This window comes from Rhinolophus hipposideros (genome assembly GCF_964194185.1).
Source record: "Rhinolophus hipposideros genome assembly, chromosome: 20".
Lineage (NCBI taxonomy): Eukaryota > Metazoa > Chordata > Mammalia > Chiroptera > Rhinolophidae > Rhinolophus > Rhinolophus hipposideros.
The window spans coordinates 20,021,503-20,045,959 of record NC_138066.1 but is presented as its reverse complement, the minus strand read 5'-3'; the positions used below and the strand labels follow the sequence as shown (position 1 = coordinate 20,045,959).

General features: G+C 49.3%; 1 protein-coding gene across 2 annotated transcripts in view; it reads left to right on the top strand.

Annotated features, from left to right (window-relative positions):
- ASIC2 (acid sensing ion channel subunit 2) overlaps positions 1-24,457 on the top strand; it is a 972,995-nt gene that overhangs the window by 693,254 nt on the left and 255,284 nt on the right. Inside the window, exon 1 of one of the 2 annotated variants that reach the window (XM_081029195.1) lies at positions 16,085-17,892. The exons of the other annotated variant lie outside the window; for it this stretch is intronic. Coding sequence (XP_080885321.1) covers positions 17,179-17,892 — 714 coding nt within the window. The 5' untranslated portion in view covers positions 16,085-17,178. Of the gene's footprint in view, positions 1-16,084; positions 17,893-24,457 lie in introns of those variants that run through there. 2 annotated transcript variants of the gene reach the window in all.

Genomic DNA, 24,457 nt, shown 5'->3' with positions numbered 1-24,457 from the left:
TTGTCGGCATATAGATATGGGAGCACATATTGGCATTGTGAAATGATTTGTGTCACAACAGAAGCCAATATAATGGGGTTTGAGTGTTGGACACGGGAGGGGGGGTTTCATGTGTGATCAGCAGTGCTTCCTCTGGGATAAGAACTGCAGGGGGCGGGAGAGCATACGCTGAGGGGAACAGAGGAGGAAGGGCGGTGGTGAAGGTGGTGCTACTCGTAGAAGAGGAGATGGAGGAAGATGATGAAGTGTGTTTGGGACATGCTAAGTTCAAGCAAACTAAGAAGCACCTAAGTTACAGGGCTTCTGTCGGGTGAGCCAGCTCAGGCTCCCGTCTTGTGCGCTTCCCTCTCTGCCGCACGTCAGTTCACAGCTCCTTTGTTCTGCCATTTACAGCGTGCTTTTCAAAAATGGATGGAAATATGTCTCCTCTTTGTCTTTGAAAGGATTCTCCTTTTTTTCTTCTTTCACTATCACTTAAATGGAATGTATGGAGGTAAAAGATGTATGGCTGCAGACAATTCACCATGTTTAACCAGGAGTTTCAAAAGTCAATATCTGAGCAGTAAGCAGAAGAGGGGGAGAAGGAAGTGAAAGAGGATGAGGAGGAAGAAGAAAAGAAGGAAGCAAGGGCAGAGAAGAGAACTGAGAAAAGATGGGAGACGTAGCAGTAGAAATCAGGAGATGGTGCAGTGGAAGAGAGCGATTCAGTCACGTGGTCAGTAGCCACTTCATTGTCCTTATCTGTAATGTGCCAAGAATGTATCCACCCCAAATCAGTGGGTCACTTGCAACAGAAACGAAGTCTGACAATTAAGTTCGCGAACTTGTTGCAACGATATTGCTAATATATATTTTTTTTATATCAGAGGGATTGTTCATTATGTATTTGTACCAACTGGACAAACAGTTAACCAAGTTTACTATTTCGAAGTGCTGAAAAGGCTGCATGAAAAAGTTAGACGACCTGAACTTCTCATCAACAATTCATGGCTCTTGTATCACGACAATGCACCAGCTCACAGGGCACTGTCTATGAGGGAGTTTTTAGCCAGTAAACAAATCACTGTATTGGAACTCTCACCTGATCCCTACTCACCTCATCTGGCCCCCAATGACTTCTTTCTTTACCCAAACATCAAGGAAATATTGAAAGGAAGACATTTGGATGACATTCAGGACATCAAGGGTAATACGACGACAGCTCTGATGGCCATTCCAGAAAGAGAGTTCCAGAATTGCTTTGAAGGGTGGACTAGGCACTGGCATCAGTGCATAGCTTCCCAAGGGGAGGACTTCAAAGGTGACCGTAGTGATATTCAGCAATGAGGTATGGGGCACTTTTTCTAGGATGAGTTCGTTTACTTAATTGTCTGACGTCGTACAGTTGGTGGCTACCTGAATGCCACACTCTTCTGTGGTCCAGTCTGGTCAGACAATGTCTGTTTGCCGATGGACATGGATAAGTATCGCTGGATAGATTGACCAGTTTGCTAAACTACTTATTCAATCTTTATTTTTCCACTAAAAAAAAAAAAATTACTCTTACCTAAATTATGTAGATGACTCATAATGTTTTTGATATGTAGGAGGTACTGCCTTTTACCAGAAATAAAACAGCTCAACCAAGTTTGGGGGTATCATGTAGTTTAAATCTATCAGTGGAATAAAATTGCTCCTTTTAGTTCTTCCATCCTCCTACCTTCCTTCCTGTTTTCATTCATTAATCATTCATTCAACAACAACACAGAATTATTGAATACCTACAGTATGCCAGCTCCTGGGCAAGGCTCCATAACTAGGGTTTGGTTTATGACCATGAGGCTGGCTGGGCTGGCTATGGAAATAGCAGGAGAGGTATTTCAGTAAGGCAACTCAGCAGGAGCTTGGAAATCAGAAAGGAAGGAAATTCCAAGGTCAAATCCAAATGATTTGGTTAAGGTGAGAGAAGATGTTGAAGAAAGAGCAAGCACCATAAAGCAGGAAATCCTGCACGTACCGTGGTTCCCCCAAAATAAGCCCTAGCCAGACAATGAGCCCTAATGCATCTTTTGGAGCAAAAATTAATATGTCTCGGTTTTATTTTACTATAAGCCTGGGTCTTACATAATAATATAATATGATACCAGGTCTCATATTAATTTTTGCTCCAAAAGACGCATTAGAGCTGATTGTCCGGCTAGGTCTTATTTTCGGGGAAACACGGTAGTATACAACATGCCCATTGTTTGGAACCCAGGCTTTGAACACTGGGGAAGGCCTGCCTCCCTTAGAGAAGGGGGAGGAGGTAGATGAGGGAACTTCACGTGGTTGTTAAGGTTTGAGTAAACACCATCTCATCGAAGGAAAACATAAATTTACAGATTTCTTCAATAATTAAGCTGAAAACCACGGAGTTACTCCTCCCTTAATTAGCTTGGTTCTCTTTCCTAGGCAAGAAATCCCTCTTCTTAAAGCTCAAGTTGGTGTGCTTAAATAAGATTCTCTATCTTTTTGGCCTCTTCAGCATGTTAAGAGATGTTTGCCTCAGCCTTGATACCTGTCTAACTTCCACTTCATCACCTTGGCACCTAATTAATTGTTACCACTTCTTCATTAAGGAGCCTCACGTTGATTTTTCCTTCCCTGTGTCACTCACACCTATCCCTTAATTATTCCTTTCCATGGAAAGATTCTTTGGAAATATTCCTTCCCGTTCCCACCATCACCACCATGCCCAGGCCCTTATCGATTCAAGCGGAGAAGATGGCTGTTGTCCCTCTGTCTCCTTGTCTTCCCACCTCCAATCCATTCTGTTGAGAAAATAATCCATTCCATTTTATCTGTTGAGAAAATAATTTTCTAAAAGCTTCATATTACTAGTACCTACCCGCTCAAGTTTCCTGCAAATGAAACAAAAACAATAAAGCAAAACCATCTTTATTACCTAGACAATAAAGTACACACACAGACAGACACACACACATAGCAATATGACCTTAAGCCCCTGTAGTGCCTTACCTATATTCCTTCGCCGTCACATACAGAGAATTTTCGCTTCTCTGCCTCTGTTCACAGACCGGAGCTACCAATGTATGTGAATAGAGCCTTTAAATCAACTTCATTTTCCCAGTATTTTTCAGGTATTGTTATTTCCTCTGCTTGGAACACTTTCTCCTCTCTGTTAAAGACCCTGTAGTAAAGTGGAAGGAAGAAAGGAATGCTCAGAGGAGCCCCAGACCTGGCTGTGTGACCTTGGATGAGTCACTGACACTCTCTGGGCCTCAGTTTCCTTATCTATAAAAGGGACCAAGGATAGTGGACCCCCTGATCTCTAGGGAGCTTCCAGCTCTCACCTGAAGTGGAATCCACCCTCATCTGCCCTACCCAAGGTGACTCTCTTTAATAAGGATGCTTACACCCTGATTTAGAAAATGAGAGTAATTGGACTCAGTGTACAAAATATCAAGAACTGCATGTGTGCCAGAAGAATCAGAGCTGAAGATGTCAGATCTATAAATAGCTCTAACGTTCAGGCATCTATTTGAGAAGGTAGTGATACAAATTGGAATGTCTGCCTTGCTTACATCTGTCCAACAAATATGCTAGCATTCTGTGGGTACCAGACGTCCCTAAAACTTACACGCCACAGCAGGGGACATGGGTGTGCAAGCAGGTTTGTGTGCTGGCAGCTCAACCCAAGCACCCGCCCCGAGACAAAAAGTATAAACGAAAGGACAATTCCTAGATTTATAAGATGTGTATACTTTAAAGCATTCCATATATATCATCACATTTGATGTTCCCAAGAGCTAAATGGGGAAAGTGAGCAATCAACAAATATTGCTGAGCTCTACTGTGTGCCGGGCCCTATGGAGGGTGTGTAGGTTACACCAGTGGACAAACTCTACATCCCTTTCTTCGTGGAGCCGACATCCTAGCGGAGTAGAAGCCATTCACCATGACGAATAGGAAAATCTTAAAAGAGTTAACACCCACTGTGCAATTATGGGATAAGTGCTCTGGCAGAAGTTTGATGGTTAATGATAGCAACTATCGTTTATTATTCAACAAATATTTACTGAGTGCTTACTATAGGCCAAACTCCATGCTCAATGCTTTACATATGTTATTTTATTTAATCTTCATGCTAAGCCTGCAAGGCAGATATTATTATCTCCATTTTTCAAAGAAGGAAATTAAGACTCAGAGAGTTGAAGGAACTTTCCCAATTCCGGCCCACTGGCTTGCGTTGGAGGAGAGCGGAGAGAGTGTTTCATCCGATGGGCAGGAGTAGGGGAGAACTTCTGAGAGGGGAATGTTGAGCAGGGTCTCCAAAGTAAGTGCAAGTTCACCCAGAAAAGGGAAAGGAAGGGTGCCTTCTGGGCCTCGGTTTCAAAATCATACTGTTGCAAAAATGCCCTGTGGATTTAAGCTGGAAAAGCAAGAGGCTTCGATAGCCGGGGCAAAGGGTTTGTGGGGTAGGCAGTAGCATGAGAGGCTGGTGGGGCAGATGGAGCCAGGGAGAGAAGGGCTTTGGAAGCTAGGCTTTCCAGGACCCTCCTGGAATTTTTTCCAGAACAAAATAGATATGTATGCAGCACACTCGGACAAATGGACAAGACTCTGGTTCTGAGCAGCCCCTGTGGTCCTGCTGCCCCCAGACTGCCTTACCCCCAAAGCAGTGAGCCTCAGCACTTGTACCCCTGTAATCCATGTGGGATACAACACACAGGCTGTAAGCTCTACAGTAAGCAGTTGCAGCCATTGAAGGATTTTAAGCTGAGAAATGTCGTAATCAAAAGAGCAGAATGGGGAAAGAATTGCGGAGGGAGGAAATCAAAGGCCAGAGGCCCAGTTAAGACCTATGTATAACAGAGTAAGCTATAAGCTGTAGACCAGAAGAGCTTGAACCAAGGTAGTGGCCATGACAATGGGTCACAGACCATGGGCTTGAGGATGATTTAGAAGATAGCATCCACAACTTTTGGTGATGGATGAAACGTGGCGGGGTGAGGGCTTAGTTGAGGATAATTCCAAGATTACAAAGTATAAAAGGGTCCTAGAATTCATCCCTAAATGTCTCTTCCCCTGGGTAAAATTCCAGTTTCAAATGTAAAAGGATATGCTGTCAGTACGTCACAAAGCAGTACAGACATTTCGCATTTCTCTGTATCAATCAATGAGTAACTATGCAAAAGGGAAAACACACACAAACACACACACACACACACACACTTCCAGAAAAAACCCTCCCAGGGAAGTTTGCATTCAGTAAGCTAATAGATGTGCTTATATGATACCCCTTTATAAGTCAAAAGTCTGCTGTCGCCTACTGCACAAGACTTCCAAGTCCTACAGAATAACAGTCTATAATATTCCTGATGGAGACGTGAATGTTAGAACGGTTTCCTCAAATACACTTCCATTTCTCCTTTATTGTTTCTTCCTGCAGGGGGAAAAAAGTGTGGTAAAATTTGGTCTATTGTTGTTTTTAGTTAAGAAACAGAAGAGAGATACAAACATTTAAATATCACAAAGCTTCCTTTTATAGAACAACTAAACACCCACAACGTAATCCAACTGGCAGCAAGGTAGCCCGTTCTGAATGTGAAACCATGAGCGGAATCGCTGGCTATCAAACAAAATGACAACAGGCAAACTTTGTTCAAGGTGATGACTGAAACGATGGATCCATGAAAGAGTAAAACCTGTGTTGTTCAGATTCTTTCTCTCCAAAGAAATAAGTCACTTTTCTAAAAAGCCAATGTTTCCAGGATTTGTGGATCCCTTTAAGTATCAACTTTTTTTTTTTTTAATGGAACCATTTGGCTAAAACACCTTTTGAAACATATCCCATCCTTTCCTATATTCTTATGCAAATTATACAGAACAAAATGTAATCTTGGTGACTCAAGGCCATCACTGTAAGTTCCAAGTGTTATTTTGGGATAAAAGATTTCAGGACTTTTTTCGAAATGTGTGCAGTTGGCCCAACATTAAATGGCATTATTTTTTTTAGTCCTTTTGTCTCTTTTTATAGTTGTTTTGTCTTCTCCTTTGTTGTGGGATTTGGCTATACTTTATCTATCAGTGCTCTGGAATCTTAAGCCTTGTTTCTTTTCATAACATACATTATTTCTATTCTGCTGAGAGCCTGAAAAACAAATAGCCACGCGTGTTTCCAGGATTGTACATAGAATAATAGTAAGGAGCCTCTGTGAAAAGACAAGGGCTCACTCATAATTGAGCTACACAATGGTAACTTTAGTGTCTAGAATCATATACTGGGGGCAGAGAGAGGGAGGGTTTGACAGCAGCAAAACCCAGGTTTGACCTTAAACACTCCATTGCTATCTCTCAGTCTCAGATTCCTCCTTGGCACAAATAAAAAGAATAGCATCTACTTCATTAGGTTTACTCTGGGAATTAAGTGACACAATGCATGCAAAGTTCCCAGCATGCCTGCCTTCTTACTCTCCCCGATTAGGCCATTAGTAGTAGGAGCAGCAGCAGTCATAGTGTATATGTATGTATGTATTTTGTGAGATGCATTTATAACTGCTCAAAAGGTGTTTTTCCTTATCTCCTTGCACTGCCTCTAAACTGGAAAAAAGAGTATAGCTGTTGCCAAGACCAGGGGGAATTCCAGCTATAGTTAAAGATGGAAGGATGGTTGTGGCTGGTGAAAGTGCTCAGAGTCTTCATGCTTGAGGTCCATCGTTTTACTCAGGGCTATTTCATGTATAACTCAACACACTGGCATCCTAGTGCTGTTTTTTCGTTTTTTTGGTGGTCTTTTTGTTTGTTTTTTGGTGTTTTTTTTTAAAGGCCATCAATTTCCAATGACCTAGTGTCACCATCACCATCATTTGCTTGGCCATTCCTTTAGTGTTGGGCATATGAACTGTATTTAATTTGTTTGGTTGTTTCCCTCTCCCTCCCCCCCCCCCTGCCCCATCTAACATGAAAAACCTCATTGCTAATACCTTTGTATTTTTGTTTTGTTTTGTTTAGTTTCGAGGTTATTTCCTTAGGGATCCTACTAGGGTGTGAGATTTCAAGGTCAAAGGGTATAAAGTGCTTCCTGCTCTTATTACACATCAAGCTGTGTACTTGCCTTTATAACTCCGAGCACTTTCAGAAAACTGTTTTGACTCTAATGTTGTGTGTTAGTGCTGTAGGCTGCTGAGAAATATTGAATGAGTCAACTTAAGCACTGCTGGGCTAAAGAAGTATTGATTAGAAAGAGAAAGCAAGGCTGTGATCTGGAAGGGAAGAAGGAAGGGAGAGAGGATAGAAAGAAGGAAGGGAAAGAAGGGAGAGAGGGAGGGAGGGGAAAAGAGAGAGAAGGAAGAGGAAGGCAGGAGGAAGGAGAGGAAGAGGGAGGGAGGGAGGGAAGAAGGAGGAAAGAGGAAAGAAGGAAGGAAGGGAGGAAAAAAGGAAAGAAGGAAGAAAGGAGAGGGAGGGAGGAGGGCAGGAGGAAGGAGAGAAGGAAGGAGGGAGGGAGGGAAGAAGGAGGAGAGAAGGAAGGAAGGCAGGAAGGAAGGAAGGGAGAGAGAGAAGGAGAGAGAAAAGGAGGGAAGGAGAAAGGGAGGGAGGAGGGCAGAAAGAAGGAGAAAGGGGGAGGGAGGGAGAGAAGAAGGAGGAAGGAAAGAAGGGAGGGAGGGAGGGAGGGAAGGAGACAGGTAGATAGACTGAAAACCTGTGGTTTGTAAAGGTGAGTACCCACTTTGTGGTCATGTGATGACTCTCAGTGTCTAAGGACATTTGGATATTGAGGGAAGAAATATTTCGTGTGGCCTTCTCTAACTTACTCAGCCCAGCCCGGCACTTGTACCCATGGGTATCTCCCTAAACCTCTTCCCAACCACTGGGCATGTATATTTTTAGCTCTGCCCATGATGGCATCACACCGAAGCTGGAAAGAACATAGCTCCAGATGCACAGTAGATACTAAGACTCTAGCTTCTGTTTTCACTTCCTTCATCTCCCCAAGGGATTTTGCAAAACTCTGAATTATGCTGCCACCCACTTTGTCTTTTCTCTTTCTGAACTCCCACTTTCTTTTCTCTCTAATGAGTGCCAACACGTTGGAGCCAGACCTGGTTGGAATCCTGGTGCTGCCACTGTGTGACGTTCTCTGTGTGACCCTAGGCAAGTACCTTCACCCTTCTGAGCCTCATTTTCTTCATTTGGAAAATGAGGCTTAACTCCGTGCCTGACATTTAGCTCAGGAAATGGTTGCATTAAGTAATTATGGCTGTTAGCGCAGCTTAAACCAGCAACAGAGAGAATAAGACTGAAAAGATCAAGTTTCTAGGTCCCCATCTATAAAATGAGGATAATATTACCACTGGGAGGATTGCTGTGAAGAATCATTACATGGTACACATACCAGTACGTGGTAGGTACCTGGTTGATACTCCTATTATTGTCTTCTCCTCTCCTTCCCCTGTCATCAGCGCCCCCTCCCCTCCCCTTCCCTTCCCTTATTCTACCTTCCCTGTACTGACCTTCTCTTCTTGTCTTCTGTTTGGGTAGTCACACAGGTACACACCACTGCAAAAGAATGTACGAAACCCCTCCCCTTCTGCTCCTTCTGTGGATGGACAGGGGAGATAAACTAGGAGGAGAGAAATCTGTGGTCGTGGTTTGGTCAGGTCATTTATAAGGGAAAGAGTCAACAAATCTCTCATGGCTGAGGCTGAGGGAAGCTGTGGCTAAGAGAGAGGGCAGCCTGCATGGTGGCATCTGACAAATCAACCTGGCCTTAAATCTCTCACTCACTGCCAAGGACCTATCCTCTAGACAGATTCAGGGCTAGTTAGTTAATGCTCCCCAAAAGGGAGGTGAGAGCCAGGGCAAGTCAAATTAAGTCATGACTGAAAACGGTGAAGGAGACAGTTAAGGAATTGTGAGTAACATTGTCTAATTGTATCTGGGGTTATATATTTCATTAAACCCTATTTTAACTGGATGCCTTTTCGTCATATGGGTGGATGGTAAGCGTTGGAGAAGGTTATTGTGCGTAACTGTTTTAATGAGAGTTTTGTTCTGTGTGTAGGAGAGGACACTGGGGAGAAGAGAGTGCTGAGCTCCATGTCTCGGCTAACTTTAGAGTCCACGTTACAACCCGGACCCCGTTATTCAAGCCTAGACCCCGAATAACTCCGTGATAAACCAGGCTATGCTAGGGGAAGGAGTGAGATTCATTAGTGAGGTAAACTTAGAAAGTAAATGTCACAGGTCAATAGAACACCCCTGGAGACACAAAACCCACATCAAGAGAGGGACGTGAACGTGGACATCGTGGACACAGGGGATCAAAACACGTTAACCCCGGGGCTGCGTCGCTGTTGCTTTGGTCTCAGACCTGGGCTCAAAGGTGGAGCCTCCTGGAAGAGGCCACGCAGTTCTCCATGAGCTGGGGTGAAAACATGAGCGTGCATGGAGACATTCCGAGGAAATCAGAGAACGTGTATGGCGACAGCTCTTCTCGACCATTCGAGAAGAAAGCCCTCCTATGGACCCTGTCCACATGCTGTGCTCCTCCCTGGCATAATATTTAGCATGCATTGTTAAAATGATATCTAGATTTTTTCCCCCCAGATCCCCCACTGGCCTGTAAGGGAAGCCGGGGACCTCGCCTGCGTCGACTTTGCCTTCCCAGGGCCTCACCTATTCTAGGTGCCCAGGAATATCAGCTACAGCCATTATGTCCAGCTACTGACAACCACCTTCATTAGGACCCCATCCTCTAGAACCAAAACACGTGGGTTTGAATCCTGCCATGGAATGGACAAGTTGCTTCGCCAATCTCTGCTGCAGTTTCCTCCTGGGTAGAGGAGCTATCATGGTGGGGAAGACCCCCTAGGGTTGCAGTGAGAATGAGACGGGTCAAAGCATGTTCACTGAGCACAGTACCTGACACACAGTAAGTGCTCAGTCTAACTATCGTCACCATCACCATCACCATTAGTACATTCATCAGATCAACTTCCCAGTGATGGGGGCCGGTCACTAAACTGCGTGCATCAATGTCCTCTTCTAAGTTCAATTACATGCTCATTACGATCACTTTGGGCACTGCCACCTTCTGGTTCTCTCCGTGGTATGAGCTCAGAGCACTCAATTGTGTGTGTGTGTGTGTGTGTGTGTGTGTGTGTGTGTGTGTTATAATTAGCCTAAGGAAAATATGACCAGAAAATTAAATCCTATGCAAATGCATCACATCAGACTCTTCAGAGGCAAAGAGGACATGTGTTTGCATTACCTGCTGTTTGAGATGATCCACACGAGAGGGCCCATCTGTCAGTCTATCTAGCAAAGAGTTAACGAAAAATCTGATAATAAAATGCCCAGCTCTGTGTACCATCTTGTCATAGTACCCACTGTCCTTTTTGGATGGAAGAGCAGGTCAATGTGAAATGAGAAGTTGGGGAAGATAACAGAAGTTGGAATGAGGTGCCCGAGGAAGGCCACCATAACATAACTGAAAATACAGGGGAGAAAGGTGTGAAGAGCATGGAACACAATTACTCTAGTAAACAGTATTAACAGAATGCAACCATTGGTGTAAGAAAAGGGACATATGGAGACTATACACACATATATAGTCATAAAATATCACTCACAGATGATACAACGAATTGATAGACTGTATAGCTAGAGGAAAGGGGCGGAATACAGAGACTTTCCTAAACTCTTTACTCTTTTGTCTTTTTTGAACCATGTGATGACATTATTGATTTCACAAATAGATTTTTATAAAGTTATTTCATTGGGTGAGCAGAGCAGGAACTGGAAGTTAGGGTTCGGATTCTGGTTCTGTGTTTATCAGTATGAATCTGTGTGATTTAGAGCATGTCTCCCCGCCAAGCAAGGCTCCCCTCTGGACCTCAGCTTCCGCCCCGGAGAGTGAAGGTGTTAAATCAGATCTCACATCCGGCCCCCACCTCTCAGGATTTGCTGATCAACGTGGAGCACAGTGAGTGCTTTAGCAGAGCTCCCTCCGGCCCTGGGAAGCATGAGCCTCCCCACCTTCTACTCTGGGGTCCTTTCAGCCCATGGTCTGTTATCTGGTGGGGGTGGGCCCCCGTTTGCCCTCTTACCCCTGGGATTTAGTGCTGGTGGAGGATGGGCAGCTGAGAGCTTGAAGCCCAGCAAAATGGGGATGACCAAAAGAATAAACAAAAATATCTGGAGAGTCTAAGAAGGAGTCCGGGAGAGAAAACTAGGCAAGGCCAAGTGTACTGCATAAAGCCACAGAGTGAGAGGAAAAGCAGTGGAAATGCCGAAGCATGTGAAAAGGTAGGATGGAACAGCAGCTCCAGTGCCAGCTCCATGGTGGGAAGTGGGAAGGGATGGAAAGAAATGAGTGTGCAATGAGCGAAACCCATGGTGGAGAAGTTCTCTGCACTCTTTCACCAATACGGATGCTGGTGACTGGACATTTGCTCAGGTCCCGTGACACTGCAGAGGCCAGCAGCCACGTGAGCTAAGAAGGTATCAGAGAGGACAGCAAGGCTTCAGGAAGAGGTTAGGGAAGGGAAAGGAGAGAGAGGGAGACAGAGTGATCGAGAGCCAATGGCAGTACAGAGACAGAAAAAGAAAGACGAAGAGAAAGAAGGAGTAAGAGAGAGATAGTGAGATTCACAGGAAGACCCTCAGAAGGCTGCCTGCCCCATCATATCAACAAACTCGAATACTGAAAATAGTGTTGTCTCCTCACCATGAGCAGCAGAGTCCGAAAGAAAATGTACACCCGGCATTCTAAGCAAGGACACCAAGGACCCATCGTTGCTGTCTCCTCGCCCCACACACCGCCTCCACTAAATCCCAGGAGTGAGAGGACAAATAGGAACCCATTACCATCAGCAGGAAGATCAGGGGCTGCAAGCACCAGGTTCGGAGCAAAGGGCTTGGGGGCTCACCTTCCATGGGGCTGGAGAGTCACATTTTAAGCATGTTGACACCCAAGTTTCCATTTCAAGAGTAGAATGTACAGGACAAGCAGTTGAAGGGACTGGTGACATTTAGCCTGGAGAAGAAAAGACGATCTTAAGACTTCGCTAGGTTAGGTAGACCACTAACGCCCCTTTCAGCACTGAAGTACTCAGATTCCATAAAGTGTTTTAAAGGGTTCTCCTGTGAAAGAAAGATTGAGCTTATTTTGTGTGGCTACCCGGGGATAAATGAGGAGAAATGGAAGAAATTCAAAAGGAGACAGATTTCAGTTTGATGAAAGGAAAAAGCTTTAAACGCTGCCAGGTGTTCCAGAATAGGGTGGGTCACCAGTGTGCTGTCATTGAAGAGGTGTATAGAGGGGTTTTCCTACAGCAAGTCGGGAGTGGGGTTAGGTGGTACCTCAGACAGTTTCCAATGCTGAGCCCCTGAGTAGCAGGGCTTGGGGAAAACAGGAATATTAGGGCCTCCAGAAAGGACTGATCAAGCCATCCATCGAAAGGATCACCTCCTAAAACTGGGTTATAAAAACAGAAAATCACGTTGATGTAAGTGAACCTAGTGGACCTTTTCCTCTCAACCAACTCATTTCATGGGAGAAGGAGCTTATAATGAATGGTGGTGGTCACACAGGAGAAAGTGGGCTGGCTGGCCGCAGGCCCTTCTGCCACTGCACACAAACCCCACACAGAATGCCAGGATGCCAGGTGTGGAGCAACAGATGTTTCTGAGATAAACAAGAAAAGGGACATTTTCTTAAAAGCTTATAATTGGGAAATCACAATGCTACATTCTACTTTCTCGGTGAATAGGTTATGTGGGTCAGCTCGTGTACTGCCTCGTGAAATTTTTTCTGGCCAAGTGAGTCTGCCAGGATGGGAAGGCTAATTCACATGAGCTGTCATGTCAGTGTAGCTCTGAGGGCAGAGATGGTATGGGCTAGGGCTTGACAGTACAAGGGATGGAGCCAGACTGCCCGGATTCAAAGGTTGTTCTCCTGCTTAGGAGCTGTGTGGCTTAGGGTAAGTAGCTCAACTTCTTTGTGGTAAGGATTCCTCCTCTCTGAAAGAGAGAAAATCATAGGATTATTATGAGGTTTAAACATTTGAAACACTTATGGTACTTGTTTTAAGTGTAAGTCACTTACTGTGTTTCCCCGAATATAAGACCGAGTCTTACATTAATTTTTGCTCCAAAAGACACATTAGGGCTTATGTTCAGGGGATGTCATCCTGAGAAATCATGCTAGGGCTTATTTTGCGGTTAGGTCTTATTTTTGAGGGAACACAGTAGAACAGGCCCTACTGTTTAGGGAGTCTTATATTTATTATATGATTATTATGGTGATTTATCATAATACTCTTGAAAGAAAAATGACGGAGAGGGAAAAATCTTGGATTTTGGAATGAGTTACAGCTGAGTTCAATTCCTGCTCCCCAAGCCCTTAGTTTAATAACTGTAAAAAAGAGAGCAAAAACCACCTCCCCTGCAGGGTTGGAGTGAGAAATTGAATAAAACATGTTTATGTGCCCAGTTCAGGGCCTGGCGTATAGAAATATTCATGCAATCTTAGTTCCTTTCCCCTCTCCTTCTGTCTCAATGTTTCATCAATGTGCCAGGGCACTGTGCTAACAGGTAGGGACACAAATATGGATGAGAAGTAGTCCCTGTCCTCAGAGGGGTGACGTCCAGAAAAAACACCTCGACACAAGCAATGAGAACGTGTTAAGACAAGGGCTATGATAGAGCTACCAGTCCAATTACTTAGGAGGCAGTGCCTAAGCTGGGATTTGAAGAAAGTGAAACTTCGCCAAGCTGGTCAAAGTATTGGTCGTGTAGGAGGTAGGGGGCATTTCAGGCAGCGTAGGAAATGCACTGCATACGTGTGCCACAAAGAGAACCATTGGTCATTGTTTGGGGGTACTAGCTGTCCCTGTGTCTGCCTCTGGATGTCTAGGGCCTATGCAGGGTACCTCTTCTTTCTTTGGAGAAGCACCGCATTGGGAGAATGAATAGGAAAACCCATGGCAGAGAAGACACTCAGGCAACCAAGAGTAGCATGTGTACATTTTAAGGGGGAAACTGCCAGGAAAGAAAAAACCCGTAGCAGTTGAACAAATTAGAAATATAAAATGTCCTAAAGGTTTCTACAAGACATACCTTTGTGCCACCCCAGTTATGAAGCTGGAAGATGCCACTTGCTTGCCCTGGCTGTTTCATCAGTAACTGCACTGAGCTCACAAGCTTGCCCCGTCTCGGCTGGGATATGAATCACTGTGACACCCCCCAGGACCACTGGGACCAGGCTATGAGCACTGGTGTGTGGGCCTTTATTGGAGGTTTCATAAAACTATCAGATTCAGAAACTTCTTCCCCAAAGCCAGCCACAGACATCTTCAAGAAACCAAATCCAAATAGAATTTCAGCAAAGCTTAACTTCAATAGCTTCTTCCCCAGGTGAATGAAAGGGCCTCCAGGTGTGTGTGTGTGTGTGTGTATGTGTGTGTATACGTAGTGTGCATGTGTATTGTGTTTATGTGTTTTTGTGTGTATGTATGTGTGTGGGTGACAGGCTGTGTAGGGCTCAGAGACCAGATGCAGGGAATTGCCATGACAGGGTGCTCTCCAGGTCAGTGAGGAGGGAAAGCCCACCCTAGCACCTCTCAGACACCTGATGGCTCATTTCACAGATATGCCCAGACCGCCCCTATAAATCACCACAAAGTGGGTGAACTTCCTCTCCAGGCCCAGCTCTGCCAACTTCACTAGTGCCCTTCCACCCGCAGGATCCCTTCACACTATCTCTAACCCCACCTGCCCCCCATCAAAATCTACTTTCTGGAAAATGTCTGGAAAACTCCTTTATCCCATAGAGTAATGGGGCTGGTAACCTGTCTCAGTGTGTCAATTATTTGGGAAGTATGTATAGAGACCTACTGTGCACCCCACACTGCCAGGCAGCCACAGGAGCATGAGTCCAGCCTTGCCCTCAAAGCACCTGGCTCAGAGAATGCGAACTGTAAGGCTCTGTGGTGCAGAGAAAGAGCAGGGGCTTGGGGACCTGGGTGCATAATCCTAACCCACCACTTACCAACGGCATGACCGTGGGCAAGTACTTGGCCTTCCTAGCCTCACCTGTGAAATGGAGCTAGCCATACACTACATGTTTCATCCATCCTCCCAAACACACGAAGGCAGTATATTAAAAAGGCTAAATGAAAAGGTCCAAAGTGCCCAGGGGTTAGTGGAAGACCCAGGGCCTGGCAGGGAGGGAAGGGTGACATCGTCAGCCAATTGACAGTAGGATCCCGGCTGTGAGAATGTCGGCCATGGAGTCTCCTGTCCGTGGAAGTCACACTTCTTTCTCCTGCCCTCCTAGGAGAGTTGCGCTGGGCTGACGGCTCCAGGGCTGAGCAGCAGCGCTTCCAGGGAAGTGGCTGGGCGCACACAGGAAGCTCCTAAGAGGCAGGGGACAGGCTGTCCTGCTGAGCTCAGCCTGTCAGAGGCCCAGTCACTGCTCCCAGCGTCTCAACACACATACTTATCTACAAAACACACACACACACGCACGTGCGCAAAACATACCAACCACACACCCCATGCAGAAACCCTGCTATTCATCCACATATCAGCGCACCCATTTGTACCCACCAGCAACTAAGTGCACACACACACACACACATAGAACATACACACAATCACTCGTACACACACCGCATACACTCAAATAGCCACAGTCCAGTATCTGCAAATAAGCTCATATCCACAAGATACACAGACGTGCCCGCTCACACATACGCATGCACGTCCTACCCACATTCAGTGCATGACACCCCACTCGTGTTACACACTACCCAGTGGCTCGCTCTCACGACAGCCCATCTCACGTAGGCAGAAGTGCTCTCACCCTTCTCTGCACATGGCCCCCCACGAACACCGTGTTTCTACTCCACATCTCTCCCACCCGCCCAGCCCGCGCACCCCCACCCCAGCACCTCTGTGCAGTGCATCCCCCACCCGGCCGGCTCCAGCAAGAGGCCTCCCGCTCGGTGTGCAGCGGCCACACTGGCCAGGAATTAAAATGCAGCGAGGAGGAGCCGGGGCGCGTCAGCACCGCGTCTCCAGGAGCACAGCGCTCGCCGCCGCCGCCCCGCCCGCCCCAAGCCGCGGGGCCAGCGAGCCGAGGAGCAGGTGCTCAAAGCTCAGCCGCGCCAGCGTCGCGCGGCCGCTGCCCAAGTTCGCCCGGGGCCCGAGGAGGGTCGGGCAACCGGGGAAGGAGCGCCGCGGGCGCCGCGGGCTTGGAGTCTTTAGTTCGGGTCACCCGCAGGAGGTGTCAGCCGGGGCCCCGCTGTCCTCAGCTCCTGGCGCCGCCGGGGCAGAGAGGAGAAGAGGCAGCCGACCGCGAGACCGGGCTTTTCCGAAGACTCGAAGCTCCCTGGAGAGCCCGGTGAAAAAGCGACATTTCCTCCTGGCCAGCCTCCTCGAAGGGTCCCCGCAGCCGGCAGCCTCTGGCAGGACGGCCCGAGAGCCCCCGGCCCCGGGCGAGAGCGGGCACATCGCAGGACTTGGGGTGCCTTAGCCGGTCTCAGCCGAGCGCAGCCCCAGGAGCCGTGAGAAGGGTCCTGGGGGGAAGGGAAAGAGGGCAGCATCCCGCCGAGCGACCACTCACCCCGCACACACCCACCCCACCCGCCGAGCCGGGGGCGGCGGGGCGCCTCTGGGGGCGCTCGTTCCCTGGCGAGTTCTCTCCGCTGTCCCAGCCCCGCTGTGCTACGGGCCGGGCTGGGGGGGTGCTTGGGCATGTCCAAACCAGGCGTGGTGGCCGAGTGGCTGCTCTCCCGGGACCAGCGTAAAAGCTGGGGTTAGGCGGAGCAGGGGGGACTCAGCTCAGGGTCCCCCGAGGTCCGGGACGAGGGGAGTCGAGGCGGGCGCAGCGCCCGGGAGCTGGACAGGCGGCCGCCGGTGGGGCCCCTCTCGGGGCAGCGGCCGGCTCCGGGCACCCTTCCGGAAGACTAGCCACCGGGAGACCCCGGGAGGCGCTCGGGAGAGGCCGGAGCCGGGGGCGGCGGGCGGGCGCCGGGCGGGCATGCCGCGCCTCCGGAGCTCCTTTCGGGCGCACGCTTCCCTGGCGCGGGCTGCGCGCGGCGGCTGCTGCTTCCCCCGCTGCTGCGGACTCCCATGGCGGCTCCGCCCGGCCGGGGCCGCCGCCGCCGCTGCCCGCTGCGGGCTGAATGAATGAGCCGGAGCGGCGGAGCCGGGCTGCCCGCGGCCGCGCTCGCCGGCCCGGGACGCTTCCGCATGGCCCGGGAGGAGCCGGCGGCGGTGGCGGTGGCGGCGGCCAGGCAGCCCGGGGGCGGCGGGGGCGGCGGGCGAGAGCCGGCGCTGCGGGGGCCAGGGGTGGCCCGCAGGGGGCGGCCGTCTCTGAGCCGCGCTAAACTGCACGGGCTGCGGCACATGTGCGCCGGGCGCGCGGCCGCGGGGGGCTCCTTCCAGCGGCGGGCGCTGTGGGTGCTGGCCTTCTGCACGTCCCTCGGCTTGCTGCTGTCCTGGTCCTCGAACCGCCTGCTCTACTGGCTCAGCTTCCCGTCGCACACGCGGGTGCACCGCGAGTGGAGCCGCCAGTTGCCCTTCCCCGCCGTCACCGTGTGCAACAACAACCCGCTGCGCTTCCCGCGCCTCTCCAAGGGAGACCTCTACTACGCCGGCCACTGGCTCGGGCTGCTGCTGCCCAACCGCACCGCGCGCCCCCTGGTCAGCGAGCTACTGAGGGGCGACGAGCCGCGCCACCAGTGGTTTCGCAAGCTGGCGGACTTCCGCCTCTTCCTGCCGCCGCGCCACTTCGAGGGCATCAGCGCCGCCTTCATGGACCGCCTGGGCCACCAGCTCGAGGACATGCTGCTGTCCTGCAAGTATCGCGGCGAGCTCTGCGGTCCGCACAACTTCTCTTCCGTGAGTTGTCCTCCGCGCGGACCCGCTCCCTCTGCTCCCCCCGCTCTCAGAAGGTCCTCTAACCCCACCAGGGGGCTGGACCCCAGGCCCCTTGCGGGGACATCATTCCATGATGCCAAGGTGGAACCCAGTCTTGGGTCCCCAGAGTCTGCTCCTCCAGGTTGTGAGAAGTTGAACACAACTGTAGGAGTCGCCTGGCTCTTCTATCCCGGCCTCACTCCTTCCAGTGTCAATCCCCAAGCCCTCAACTGTACTCCTGATGTCCCCCCAGGGAGAACGAGTGCTCCTTCTCTCGAGTCTCACCCTCAGGCCCATAGAAGTGCAGGCAGCTGCCCTGTGTCTGGGATGAAGGGATGGGAAGAGAGAGCACCAGGTGTAAGTGTGGGCTTGTTGTCTCTGGGAAGACCAATAGAAAGCTCTTCACAAATGAGCCATCACGAGAGACGTGCAGAGACCCTAAAGCAAGCTTAGGACTCTAAGAAGTCATGGCTTCAGAGTTCCAAGACCCTTCCAATCTAGGGGGACTGTGGAGGAAACTCCCAGAGTATTCATTAACACTGAAGCTGTAACTAGTTTGGTGGGGAAAGCTGCAGCCCCTTCTGCTACCTGTGCTTTTCAAAAGTGCTCGTATCTTAGGCATCCCGGGGAATTGAGCAGTGCTTAGCTCGGGCAGGACCCGTGCTCCTGCCAGGTGTGCGTACAGATCCGGCAGTCTAGGGGAACCAACGCCCTGCAGTGGGGAAAGCAGCGAACGCGCACAGCCGGGTCCAGGAGAAGCTGTGCTCAGGGTTTGTAAGCCATTTGCTCTGCTGGTTCCCCCACGCTGTGGGTCTGGATAACGCAGCTGTCAGACAGAAGGTATCTGCTTTGTGCGATCTGCCTAGGGGGAGTTCTGGTGCGCAGCCCCAGCGTGGCGCTAGCCTGTCCAGCCATTCGTGTGTAAATGCCCCTTAGGTGGATCTGGGCTTTTCCACTAGTGCCGCAAAGGTTGGTGTGTGAGTTTATTTATAGTACCCTGATGGTGATTTTAGCAGCCCTGCATCACACCTGACAGTCTCATCTCTGACAAAGCTGTTTCTGGGATGGTAAAGAGTGCTATGGCTCCAACAGGTGTTGGCACAGTCAGGCCAGGCCTCCGGCTGGCTAATTGGGCTAGTAGGACGTTGACCTTGGCTCCGATCTTGCAGTCCTTGCTATGTTTTAAGCCTGTGTGTAGAGTAACCCTGAATCATCCACTCCCCAAACATGCCTTGTTTTCTGGACCTTTCAGCTTGCCTTTAAAGAATCCCTACCTGGACCTGGTGGCTGCCCTGCCTTAGCAAGCAGGAGACATTGTGAACATATGCTTCTAAGTGACTTCTTCCAGATTTTAAGCACAAGTCTGAGTAACACAAAGATGAAGGAATGAGGGTAGGGACGCCTTTCGTTTATTGTTTGGGGCTGACACTATGTAGCAGCCCCTAGAGTTAGATTGAAGTTCAATGCTATATCCGCGTATCAGCAGCACCAACTCCCAAGTTATACAACACGGCCTACGAAATACAATCCTGCACATCTAACAATGGTTTCACAAAGTGTCCAGAATTGCGCGCTCACAGCCCGTATTCACTTCTGACATTCATCACAACCTTGCGTTAGCAATGAGTTTTATTCCCATTTAAAAGATGAACAAAATGAGGCTCTGAAACACTATCCAAAGCTCAGAGCCAGAAATGCAAAGTACAACTTTGCAGACCATGAAATGCGTTACATAGAAGCCACATGTAACCTTCTCTCTAGCTCTGGGCCTCTCTTCTCTCACAGGACCCCTGGGTAGGACTCTTGCCTTCCCCAACCTCCAACAAATCCTAACCCTCCTAGGAGCATGGAAAATAGAGCTGCCGCAGGGGTCCAGGTGACCATGGCCTTGGCCACATGTTACCCAGGCCTAACTCATCTCTGTCTGCCAGCTCACAGCACCTTCAGGAGCCACCTGACCTCAGCCTCCCCGGCAGGTATGACCATGAGTTAAGGACAGCAGTGTCCTCCCCACTGGGCACACCCTACTCTTCCCTCCCTGTACCCCGCCTTCCTGTGGCTAAAGAATTTGTAGGCACACACCACCCAAGCAAAAGTATTGTCTCCGTTCCGCAAAACTATGTGTTCCTGGGCAATCAAGTGGTCCCCAGTGGCTTCCTGTTATGGCTTTGTCCTGGGAGTTTCCAGCCCCGTAACATCTCATGCTGTAGCTTCCCCCTGCCCCCCCAAGGACCTCAGAATTAAAAGCTGTACCCTTCTAGCTATGGAAGCGAGGATCTATTTTAGGGGATCCCCAAATACAGAGTGAGCCTGTGAGGTTAGACTTTTATCTAACCATGCTACACTGTCTCAAGCCTTTGTCGTCTTGGATGGAATGGCACTATGGAGTGGTTAAGAGCATGAATGCTGCAGCTGTATGGATGGTTCAAATACTGGAACTACTGCTTACTGTGTGTCCTTGGGCCAGTGACTTAGTCTCTCTGTTCTTTAGTTTCCTACTCCATCTAGTGGTTGTACCAATAGTAAGAACAATAGTATATACTCCGTATTAGTTGTGTATTAGGTGTGTGTGTGTGTGTGTGTATGTGTGTGTGTGTGTGTATGTATGGAGAGAGAGAGAGAGAGAGAGAGAGAGAGAGAGAGAGAGAGAGAGAGCTCTTAAAACTGTGCTGAGAGCCCATAAAAATGTTGCCTTTAAAGGCACTGGCCTCCTGACTGGCCTTCAGCCTGTAGCTCAGCACTCCCTCTCCCCTGCATCCATCTTCTGCACTGTAGCCAGAGTCGTCTTTCTAAAGCTCCACTCTGAGCATGCCATCCTTCCGTGGCTCGTCGGTCCTCAGGATCCGGTCCCATTCCTTGGGCCCTGCCTTCTCTCTTGTCTCGCCCTCTCTCATACCACATACTCAAGCTCTGCAGAACATCTTGCAGCAGGACCCCGCTCCTCGAGCCTCCCTGCCTTCCTCGGCCAATACAGGTGTTTCCACCTGTGCTGCTCTGTCAGCCTGGGAACACCTACTCATCCTTCAACACCCAGTTGTAATAATTCAGGTTCTCCTCATTAGAAATGCAGGTTTCTTCTGCTTTGGAGCCTTTCCTGATCACCTCACCCTCCTCCTCTCATCACCAAACAATGGATGCCGTCCTCCTTTGTCCCTCGACCACCCCATTTGGGTGTCAGTCCTCACAGGGGGGTGCATGTCATCGTACTCCCTGGTCTGTGTCTGTCTCCCCCTCTAAACCTGGGCAGGAATCCTGTCTGATTACCCTGCCGTCTCCAGTACCCAGCACAGAGCCTGATACTAAGTATTCAGGAAAGGTCTAGGGGATGAATACCTTCAGCAGGTACCCCCAAGACTTCCTCTTGCCCTGCAGCACCCACTCCGAGATTTTTGGCTTCGTTTCTCCAGGAACAGCATTGGTGTGCATTTCTAATGCGTAAATGCCCAAACAATTTTGGAGCATTTATTCCTTTTGGGGGCAAAGGGAAAGAGTGGGGAACAGGATGCCAAGTACTCCCCCGACACCTGGGCTTCCCAAGGTCTAAGACGACTAGTGCAACAGGTGAGGAATGGGCTTGCAGGGCGCACCCTTGGGGAAATGCGCCTGCTGTCCCCAAAGTCTCACTCCATCCAGTTCGACTCATGGTCTGGAAATAAACTTGGCAGGGGAGAGAAGATGACTGGGGAGGGGCATCTGTTGGGCTTTGTTCTCCAGGCCCACTCAGGATGGGTTTCTCTGCAGCTCACGTTTGCGTGTTACAGCTACGCAGGAGTTAATCACTCAGCCCTCAGACAAAGCAGCCCCCACTTTGGAATGCCCATGTTGTTTCCCTGGCATCAGTCATGGACCGTGGACTCTGCACACTCTGGACCTCCCGAGTTTTCCTGGGGGTGGAGAAAAGCAGTCTTCTCAATGATTGGGCAGGATGCAGAACTGTGAGCCCAATCTATCTGGGTATTGGGGCCTTGGAAGAGGGGCTGCTGGGTGGGGACCAGGGGCCCACAGACGCCACTCAGGGTCCACTGCGAGAACAAAGAGCAGTGCCCATCTCTGGGCGGAGGCATGGTTCAGGGGAAAGTGTCCGACAGACCTGGCTCAGGGCTTTGGCTCTGCCCTTTGGGCTGGCACTTAACTCTCCAAGCCTCATAGAGCTGGGAGGAAGGTAACATGTATGGGGACTGGCCTGTGCCTGGACAGCAATAGGTGCTTGGTACTCAAACACTATTGTTACAATGTGGAGAAAGAGATTGACACAGCCTCTGTATCTGGTGGTAGCAGGAATTACTTATTATCAATACAGTTATCGTATCTTGTCATGACTGCTTACCTGAGTGGGGGTGTGCTCATTGCCCGGTTCATGCGTTCAGTAGTCAGTATCTACTGAGTATCGACTACATGGTAAGTTCTCTTCCAGCTCTTGGGGATGTAAAATTCAATAAGGCGCGGTGTGTGTCTTCCATGAACTTGCAGGGTCATTGAACAAAGAGCTATGTGAACAGATACCAGGAGAGCAGAGGTGCTGTGTAGGCTCAGGGGAGTTCCCAGGTTGGACTGGGGTCCTCTATTGGCTTCTTGGAGGAGGTGACATCTGACCTGAGTTTTGAAGACTCAATAGGAGTTCGAAGGTAGAGGAGGGAAGGAGGACTTCAGGGAGAGGGGGAAGCGTGCAAATAAGTACAGAGGTAGGAAATGATGAGATGGAACCCAAACTTTTTAGGCCCTGAGCTAAGTTCAGGGTGGTTGGAGGGAAAGCTGGGTGTGTTGAGGGGGTGTTCAGGGATGCTAATGAAATGGGATGATGGACATCCGGGGTCCACACTGAGTTTTTAAACTTTGTAGCAAAAGCTCTGACTTCTTTCATACTGGCTATTACACCACAAAGGGAGGCCTCATGCACGTCCCAGCGCCCCAACTGCCACCCCCATTCCTAACTCCATCGGGGGCCACTCCTCCCTGTCCCTTTCCCCCATTTCCTAGTCCCATTTGCAGGGGTCAGCCTCGAGTCCGGATTTTGGACTAGTCATACGTTAAAAGCCAAGGAAACAGGACTTGGTTTCATCACACTCGGTCACAGCAAGCAGGCTGGCTAGTACGCGCCAGTGACAGAAAACAAGAAATCATTTCAGCAACGTATTGTTTAAAATCAGCAAATTCTGTAGACATGCTGGTAGGCCGGGCAGTCCCGTAGTTGAGAGGATGGATGTCTTTAGGGAGGCAAGAAAGATACTTGTGCCCTTAGAGAAAGAGGAATAAATGAGCTAATACATGTAAAGTGCTTAGAACAGTTTCTGGCACCAACTAAGGACTCCATAAACGTGAGCTATTTCCATTATTATGACTTGCAGTGCGAGTTTCGAGTGAAGAATGACAGCAAATGGCCCTGCACATGTGTGACGTGCCAGACGCGGGCTGGGCATGTTTCATGCCACATCAATTCTCTCAGTGACCCTCAGCGGTCGTGTGATCATCCACCGTGTATAAACCGGGGAACTGCAGCTCAGGGACAGTCTGTAGTGCCTAAAGTCACAGAGCCAGCCGATGACAAAGCTGGGATTTGAACCCGAGTCCTCATGACTGCAAAGGTACCTGCAAAGGCAGCTGCACGCACAGCTGTGCGGTTGGAGGAGGAAGGAAGAAGCAGCGTTGATGGGAGGCAGGGAATGTGCTGGGAAGACCGACCTGGCCTCATTTCTGCTCTGACCAGCTATGTGACTTTGGCCTCGGGATCTTCCTTTGTGAAATGAGGGCGTGAGCTACGTAAATGACCAGAGGGACTCAGCTAAAAAGTTCTTCGTCCAAGTGAGCAGTCAGGGGGAAATTGGGCTTAACTACTACAGATGGCCTGAGCTCTACAGCCAACCATTTCTTTTCTTTGCAGAGCTGAAGCAGTGATTAAGGGGGAAATGTACAAGTTAGTGAAGTGCTCGAGACAGGATGGTGATTAAATAGACATTTATACCAGGAACACGAAAAGACCTGCGCCACTTATTTGACTTTGGGGAAATTAGTTTAGGGAACCAAATGTAAACTCTGCTCAGGTCTGCAGATATCCAAATTGACCAATGTCAGGCTGATGCCAATAGTGGCTATTTGGGGACCACAGTGGCCAGTCGTGACGGCATCCATCAGATGTCTGCCTGATTGAGACGGGCTGAAGGAATAAGCAGGCCATTTGCTTTGTGCGTCAGTCGCTTTGGTTCTCCCAAGTGATTTGCTTGGAGCAGCTACTCAGAGATTCAACCAGTCCGCACTCACTAAGCACCTACTGTGTGCCAGGCACTGGGCCACAGATAAATCCACTCTGTTTCTGGTAAATAGGCCTGTGAAGGTCAGTGTCCTTGTCAGGGTGAGTGGGTCGACAAGGAGCTGACTGTCAGACAGGGAGTGGAGCCAGACATGCGATCGCCTAGGATTTGTACAGGACACGGTGCGTCAAATTCACCATCAAATGGGTGTTATGGAACCCATTTTACAGATGAGGAAAGCGAGGTTCAGGAAGGTACAAAGTCACAGCTTGCAGGCAGCAGAGTCAGGCTTCAACCAAACA